The 8961-nt window shown below is 37.7% G+C and overlaps 1 protein-coding gene across 1 annotated transcript; it reads right to left on the minus strand.

The window, feature by feature from the left end:
- Positions 1–4202: 4202 nt before the first annotated feature.
- On the minus strand, positions 4203–5731 carry LOC130982283 (aspartyl protease family protein 2). Its single transcript, XM_057906231.1, has one exon. The coding sequence runs from the start codon at positions 5589–5591 to the stop codon at positions 4227–4229; it is 1365 nt and encodes a 454-aa protein (XP_057762214.1). The 5' UTR covers positions 5592–5731; the 3' UTR covers positions 4203–4226.
- Positions 5732–8961: the final 3230 nt, after the last annotated feature.

Here is an 8961-nt window from a genome sequence, read left to right on the forward strand (position 1 = left end):
ACCCTTAAGTGAAAAACAATAAATATTCTTAATTTGGATCTTTGATTAGCTTAGGCTAGTGAAAGTATGCATCATATAAGTGTGAGAAAATGGGATTTAGGAACATTGGTAGAGAGAAAGAAAAAATGGGTATTTTAAATTTTTATTGAAATTTTGGGAATTTGGTACTTTACTAAATCTTAATCAAAAACCAATCACGGCCTCCGGCCTATCACATAATCAACCACGGCCTCCGACCCAAGCAATTCAATCAAATTAACAATCAATATCACATTAGGAAACAATCCTCAGCTTCACCACCACCAGTATGAGAGATCTCTCAGTTGTTCAAACACATACAATGCAAACAAGGAAAACACAATTAAGAAGCAGATACAACAAATAGCTCAGATAGCAGTTAATAATAGATAAGTAATTAGGCAAACCAAAATAAATTCAAACTCAAACAAAACATACAAATACATATGATACATGTCTGCTCTATGGCTAATGAGCTAATTTGTTGGTTATACAGCCAACCCAACATGTTCGGTAGCTAACTCGGGCATTATCTCTCTGTTGTGCACAAATTTCTCAGCACATCGGATGACCATTAGAGGGAGAACGCCCTGTCACCATTAGAGGGGTTATGTGTCCTGTCACCATTAGAGGGATTATGTGCCCTGTCACCATTAGAGGGAATATGTGTTATGTCACCCTTACAACCAGAGAAAAAACACAGTCATACTCATCATCAATCAACCACAATCACGCCTCGTTTATCATATTCATTTAATTTCATAATTCAAACTCAGTTTTCAATATTCTTCTTCCTCATCCCTTTCCTGGAGCAAGTGGACAACGCCACTGCCTCTTAGCCGGGGTCACATATCTTATTCACTTACAAATCATCATTTCTGCACTTCCTTAACCACAATTCATTCTTTTCTAAATAAAGCAAACTCAAAACGTAATCCTTTTTTGAGTAACTTAAAATCAAATTATAAAATCCTTTAAAAAAATCCAAATCTTTCTAATAAGCACTTTAAACAAAATCTCTAATTTTATAAAAATTTAGGCAGCATCTCCTCTAAAATTCGAATTCTGCTACCCTTTTCAGGTCCCATAGAAACATTCCTTAAATCCTTCTAAACTGTTTCCAAATATCAAATAATTTTCATTAATCATACCATTTCTAAATGTCAAATACTTTTCATTAATCAAATCAAATTTCGATATCAAACACAGTTCGAAATCAAACTAATTTTCAATATTAAATCTCTTCCAAACCAAACCAATTCCAGTTTTGGATCTTTTCTAAAATCAAATAATTTCCAAAATTAAACTAAATTCTAACATTAAATCTCTTCAAGTAATTCAAGAAAAATCAATTGAATAACATCAGCCAACTATTTCAGAACATTCAACTTTTTTAATCAATCAATCAATCAAACAATTTTATTCATCCAAAACAACTCAATTCAATCCATAAGACTTACAAAATCACAAAAATATACTTTTTTCATTAGTATCCACTTGTAACAACTCTTGAAAATAAAATAAGTTTAAGAAAAGTGCTCCTGCCTCGATCGCGACTCAACTACGCGACAAAACTCTATTTTCTCTCGGTCTCAACGGCAGCAGTCGCAACCTTAGCTCCAAAACACTTTTGCAGCAAGCACATCAACTCTAATGGCAACATATAATAACCAAAACTCAATCTCATAGCAATTAACGCTGCAAAACCTCAGCGTAAGATAACAGAACAGTGACTAAAGGACTTTTCAAAACGAAAATGATTACCGCAATTAAGAAGAACCAACTAAGCCCAGTAGCGGCAACCCCATCGGTGGTTTCGGTGGCCACAGAACTCTGACAACGATGACATAAGCTCCGGCGGTAACACAGCAGCAAGCACAGCGGCACAACAGTTTGGCCGTAATGGAGGCAGATGACGGTGACAGAACCAGCTCAGCCTCGGACCTCTCTCCCTCTTCTTCATGCGCTGTGTCTCCCACGTCGGCTCCTCTTCGTCGTTTTCCCTCTCCTCAGATCGGCATCAACGGCGGTGAAGGGAGCTTTGGCGGTATCGCATGTGACGACAGCAGTAGTTGCTTGAACGGCGACGATAACAAGCTCCATGAACAACGACAGTGCGCGAAGGTATCTCATCAACTCGTGCTTCGTTCTCACTCTGCCTCCCCCGTCGGTGACGACGACGGCGACTTGGTGGCAAGATGGCGCGATGGCGAGCTGGTCGCGGCGGGGCGTGATGAGTGCGATGGCGGTGTGACTCCTCCCTCTTCTCCCTCACTCCCTCGGCACTCCATCTCTTCTCTTTTTCTGATGTGTTTGTGTGTGTGTGTTTAGTGTGTATATGGGAAGGAGATTGTGGTGGGTGAGTGGTAGTGAGGCGGTGGATAAGGTTAGGTTAGGGTGTGTGTGTTTAGTGTGTATATGGGAAGGGGATGGCGCTGGGTGAGTGGCGGTGAGGCGGTGGATAAGGTTAGATTAGGGTTAGGGTTTGTGGGTTTTAGTTTGGGAATAAGGATTTGGTAATTTTAATAAAGATTAGGGAATAGAGTAGTTATTAAAAACAAAATTCTTACCCAATAAAATTACTTTAAAAATACCATTTTATTTAATCAATTTGTCAATTGATTTTTCAAATAAGTATTCTAATTTAAAAATAAAGGTAATCAATTTTTCTTAAGAACATGCAACACAGTATAATTTATTAGATTAAAAAATCTTATAGTTCTTCAGTGAATGCCATTATAAATTTTCAAGGATCCTTCGCATTATTGTTATTCTAAGATGACCTAACCGGTCATATAACATGTAATTTAATTGAATTAATATGAGTATAATATATCCTAAAATTTGCATAAACAAATTTTTAATATGACTTTTTTATTTGATTTACAATTCATAATATAAAGGAGTTCATTGTTATCCTCATTTATAGTCTCAATATGATATTCATTCTTACGAATATCTTTAAAATTTTGAGACTTTATACATTGTAGATAACAAAACATTATCTTTAATAAATTGTGTTCCTCTATAAAATAAAATAACAACTCTTCCAAAACAATCAATCATTTTATTGGTACTAATTATGGTAGCAACACTTGTCTTTTTATGTACAAGGTTGGCAAAACAATTTTGCTTTTGAGACTAGTGTGTACTTGTACTATCCCCAAGGTAAATGTCTTTTTTTGTACCCTTTATTTTCTTTTTCTTAAGTTTTTGTGCTAATAAGAAGTTGTAAAAATATGATGAAAGTAAATAAATAAAAGTGAAAATTTATTATAAAAATATAAAAAAAATTATATTTTGATGATATTCTCATAATATAATACTTTTATAATGTATGAGAATAGATTTTCTATTGCATAAAAATAATACACAAGAATTTAACATAAAAGTTATAATAATTTAAATTTATATAAAAAAAATTTAATTTGTAAACTTGATGTGTCTTAAAATCTTTTTTTAAAATCTATTTATAAATAAAAAATTTAAAATAAATAATAGCAAAATATTATTTACCTAACGCACTTACTAGTGAGTGAAATCACATTATGAAAACTCATGCCATGATAGTATTTCATATTCTATAATTAATAATACTTCATCCTCCATTATGTATGATAATGGCTAATTTTTTTTTATATTGTTTAAATATATGTGTAATACATTATTATTGGAAGATTGGATGTTTTTTTTGATATGGTGTTTTATTCAAATTGGACGGTCCGATTTGTTTAAAGAAAAAAATAAATTACAAATCGGAGGGTCCGATTTATTTGGAGAAAAAAATAAACTACAAATCGGAGAGTCCGTTTTGTATTTTTTATTTTTTTTATTTTTTAAAATAAAAATCGGACGGTCCGATTTTAACATTAATTTTTTTTTTCGAATTCACAAATCGGACCGTCCGATTTATGATTGTTTGTTTGAAAAAAAAATAAAACAAACAAATCGGTGTATCCAATTTGTACATCTCATACCAATATAAAACATACTTCTGCTCACAGCTTCTTCTTGTTGTACACTTCTCTCTCTCCCACATAAAAAATAACAAGCGGTATGATAATACTCTATGATACGACATCAATAATAATAATTATTTTATAATATAAAAAATATTATAATAGCAATCTTAATAAAATTATATTGGATCACAATAAAATAAAAATAATAAAAAAAAAGGGGGTTCGGTTTTTTTTTTTTTTTTTTTTTCAGCGAAGAGTGCAACCATGACGCGTAAACCCGAGCCGCGATCTGTCCCTATCGAACTCAAACAAGTAACCTTGCTGCATCAGATTCCCAATCACGGAAAAACCTGAACCAACTTTCACCGCTTGAATTGCCACACACTTCACTCCCTCCGCAGCCTCGATGAAATAGTTTCTCGCCGGCGGCGACATTACCGACTTCCCGGAGAAAGAAAAGCTCAGCTTCGGCAGCTTCACCTTCCCTGCGCCAGTGACATTCACACACAGATCAAACCCTAGGTTCGCTCCTTCCACCGGTGGCAACCTCACGCGCCGCCGGAAGGCTGCCAGAACTTGCCGGTACGCTGGCTCCGCCAGGAACGTAAGCGTCGTGCCGGAGTCCACGACAGTGCCGCCGTTCCCATTCTCGTCAACGGTCCAAACCGAAGGGCTAATCGGTAATTTTGCCCCCTCAACAAACAAGCCCTCAACGGCAATGTAGTAAAACGTGGGCGAAAGAGGGTTTTTAACTAACGGCGTATAACTGAACAGTTTCCGTGATACGGCGTCTCTTTTGGAAGCACCAATGGTTAAGAAACTCTTTGGAGGCGGGGATATGGTGTAGTCAAGAAGACAGTATGAGAATCTGTTCCCGAATGTTCTACCGAGTTGGGAGCTAAACGATATCGTTCCGCGTCCTAAACCCAGAACACCTTGGGCACCGTTGAAACTCGCGCCTGTAACGCTGGGACCAGAAACGCGAAACCCGCAACCGAAGGAGAAGTCTTTTACTTTGGTTACTCTTCCCGAGCTTGTGTTAAACGTCGTCGTTTCCTTCGAGAACAACCCGCTTGTGGTGGAACCGTCGACGTAGGAGTAGGAGTACAGACAAGGGGAGTGGATCTTGGACTGGTTGCAGGTTCGGGTTTGAGATTGAGTTTGGACCGGATGTGGAACGAGTCGACACGACGAGTCGTAGCAGTGGTGAGGGGCGAAGGTTCTGGAATGTCGGACCAAAAATTTGGATCCGGGTGGATGGGCAGAGCAGTTCCTGCAGGCAGAGCATTTCACCCACACTAGGTCGCTGCCGGTGTCCGCCACCAGGAGGAGGCTCTGCGGCGGTGATCCGATTCGGAGATCCACGAAGTATTGACCCGACCCGGTTGAGGCGCCGGAGACGAGTGGGGACTTCAGAGACCCGCGGCGACCGTGGAGGGCCGCGAAGAGGGTTGAAAGGCGGTGAGTGTCTGAGGAGAGAAGCTGAGCTGGCAAGGAGAGTGGATTGTTCTTTTGCACTAACGGTAACTTCAGGTATTCAATACAGTTGGTGCAAGTTATGAAACTGAATGCGAAGAAGAGAGTAAAGGAAAGATAACAAGCTGACCCCATTGTTGAAGGAGGGTGAAGAAGGAAGGAGAAACCGTTCAAGTGGAAGAAGTGAAGTTGAATGGCTTGTTCTGTCAAAAAATAAGAAAAAAAAACACACACACACACCAGCACAGAAGATGAAAGAGGTGTTGATGTGTTATACTACCAGGCTTCTTGTTTGTTCCTTTTAGTTTTAATGGTAATAGATATCTATATCTGTGTGTGGGTTTGTCAAGAATTTAATTTAATTTTCAAATAGGAGTAAAACTGGTGTAATGCTTTATTATTACAGTTAAATTAAAATTATTGCAATAAAAACATATTGATTATTTTTATACTTGTTAATTTTATATTTATAAATAGCCTTGATGTTCAAAACCGATCCGGACCGAACAAAACCGATCAATCGAACTAAAAAAACTGAAAACCGAACAAATTGATAATCGAAAAAACCGAAAAAATCATATTTTGCTATTTTTTATGCGGTTTCGTTTGGTTTTCGATTTTAACACTGAAAATCCTAATCGAACCGAACCGAACCGGTCAACTTTAAAAACCTTAAAATCTATTAGCCCATTACCCCACCGGCCCATCCCACCCCCATCAGATAACCTAATGTTCCTAACTCCTATCCTAGCGCAGCCACTCTCTCTCTCAAAGAAGCCCCATTACCCCCAACCCCTCATAGTCGCGTCTCCCCATCCCAGCCTCGTCTCCCACTCTCCCATCGCCTCGCAGCCCCTCCTAGTCCCACCGACCAGCCCCTCCCAGTCTCGCGAAACCAGCGCTTCGTAGCCCCTCCCAGCAGCGCCTCCTAGCCCCTCCAAGCAGTGCCGTGCCAGACCAGCCGCCCAGCAGCGACGTTCAGCCCTTCCTAGTAGCGCGAACCCATCAGCGATGTTCAATTCCTCCCAGCAGCACAAACCAGCGAAACCAATCCCTCCGAGCAGCGCCGAACCAGCACCTCCCAACCCCTCCCAGCACCTCCGAGTGCCGGACACCAGATTTGAAGCCTCCAAGTAAGGTATTAATTTGAATAATTTCTGTTCCATGCATTATTTATTTGTCGTTGATTGTTGTTGATTGTTCATTTATTTGTTTGAATTTCTGCTTCTGTGTGAATAATTTATGTTCTATGTTCACTGTTCAGTGTATTTTTGAAATTGCTAATTGTTGTTGATTGTGGCATTTGTTTTTGCAGTTTGTTGTATTTGGGGGTTTTAGCTTATGAATGTGTATTATTTTTAATTGTTAGGGTTTTAGGTTCTGATTATTAAAAAGGTGTGTTTTTTATTGGAAATGGGTTTGATTTATTGGGAACGATTTGAGATATGGAAATTATTTGGTTTTGAAATGGTTTAACATCGAAAATGATTTGATATTTGAAAATCTAAATCGTGTTTTATTGGAAAGTGATTTAGTTTTGAACTCATTGGTAAATGTTGGAAAATCGTTTGGTTGGGACCCCTAAAGGGTGGAGAAGTCTGAATTTTAGAAGAGATGCTGTCGAAATTTTTATAAACTTTGGAGACTTTGTTTGAAGTGATTATTTAGAAATATTTGGATTTAAGAATTATATTGTTTGATTTTGATTTATTAAGAAATGGATTTAACTTGTTCTTTTAAAAGAGATATTGACATTTGAGCTTCCGAGATAATATGCAAGGATTGTGGTTTTGTCCCACTTGCTCCCGGTTAGTATTTGAGTTTCTTGGTTGGAGGTGAGGACGGTGGTTTCATCCCGCTCATGGATAGGCAAGTTGAGGATGAAGTATTCCCTCTCTTGTGTTTTAATGGATGTGGGAAAGGTGGTAGGACACTTATCCCCCGATTTATTCCCCGCATTCTCGTTGTTTTTGTTTCGATGGATGTGGAAAAGGTGGTATGGCACTAATTCCCCGATGTTTGAAAGTGGTAGGACACTAATTTTCCCGATGTTTTCCCCCACTTTCTCTCTTTTTGTAAGGTAGTAAGGCATTAATTCCCAGATCTGTATGGCACGACCTCACTAGGGAAAGGTGGTAAGGCATTAATCCCCCGATAAGATTTTCCTGGTGTTTGTCTCCAAGAGAAGGTATGTACCTCGATTATAGACCTTCTGGAGATGCGCATCAAAGAGAAAATGTCTGGGTTAGTTACCACATGTGTCGAGTTCTAGTAGTTTATTCGACACGTGAGCTCATGGCCAGTAGGATAGGCATGTATCATTTGCATTTGTGTGTATTGTTTGGGTGTGCATCTTGTATTTGGCTTGCTTATTTGCATAATTGTACCTATATGCTAATTGAACTAATTGCCTTGATTATCTTCTCTGTTTGTGTATTTCTTGTATTGTCTTGTCTGTGTTTGAACGATTGTGAGATCCCATAAGCTGGTGGTGGGAACGCTGAGGGTTGTTCCTGATGCGGTACTGGCTATAATTGTTCTCTAATTGTATTTGTCATGTACTGTTTGATGCCGGAAATTTATTCTATTTTGAGACTGAGTTTTGATGGTGATTTGAGTTAAGTTGGAGCGGAGGCGTTGATTTGATTTAGGTCGGAGGCCGTAATTTGATTTATTATGGGCTGGAGGCTGTACTAGGTTATGTTATGGGATATTAATTGAGTTTTAAAATTCTTATAACTAAAGAAGTGAACTTTGAGTTTTGGATAATTAATTACTATTGTTTTGAATAGATTCATAAGATGAACAATAATCACTGCAATTGAAATTAGTTTTTTTATACGTATCCTCTTATGACAATTCTTAAAAACCCTCAATTGAGAACCAGCGAGGATAATGTTTTCACCCCCTACAAATTTTCTTTTCAGGACGGACAAAGAGTTTAAAAAAATCTCTCTGCACATCTGATTGTATTATATATTATGTTGTATATTATAATTTTCCCTCGCCTTTATTACTATATCTTTGTAAAAAGGGATAGGAGTTGTAATGATATGTATGCTTATACTATTTATAAGTTACTTGTATACAAAGTCTGATATGTTTATATATACATATATATGAGGATTGTGATTGATTTTGGTTATATATGCATTTTTTATTAAAATAAAAAGTATTCTAGTTTTTCAAAGAAAACAGCGAGACGGTTTCGACTAAAAGGCACATATTCTATTATTAAGTATATAGAAGTCGTCGTAATATTCTCGCTATCAGAGTGGCGCCGCCGGAAGCGTGACATTCTGATAATAAGGGTGTTACAATTCCTTTAATCAATAAATATCAATTCGTGGGTTATTCCTGTAATCAATGATTATCAATTTGTGGGTTATTCTCGCATTTAAAAAATTAATAATCCGTAGATTTTTCCAAGATCAATGATAATTTAGTCCGTAGGTACTCCCCGCATTTAAACAAATCAACAGTTCGTGCATTGAGCAAGCAGGAC

The sequence above is a fragment of the Arachis stenosperma genome, chromosome 5 (genome assembly GCF_014773155.1).
Source record: "Arachis stenosperma cultivar V10309 chromosome 5, arast.V10309.gnm1.PFL2, whole genome shotgun sequence".
Lineage (NCBI taxonomy): Eukaryota > Viridiplantae > Streptophyta > Magnoliopsida > Fabales > Fabaceae > Arachis > Arachis stenosperma.

Bases quoted from the DNA above. Each gene is read 5' to 3' on its own strand.
- LOC130982283 (XM_057906231.1), bottom strand. From the start codon at position 5,591: ATGGGGTCAGCTTGTTATCTTTCCTTTACTCTCTTCTTCGCATTCAGT.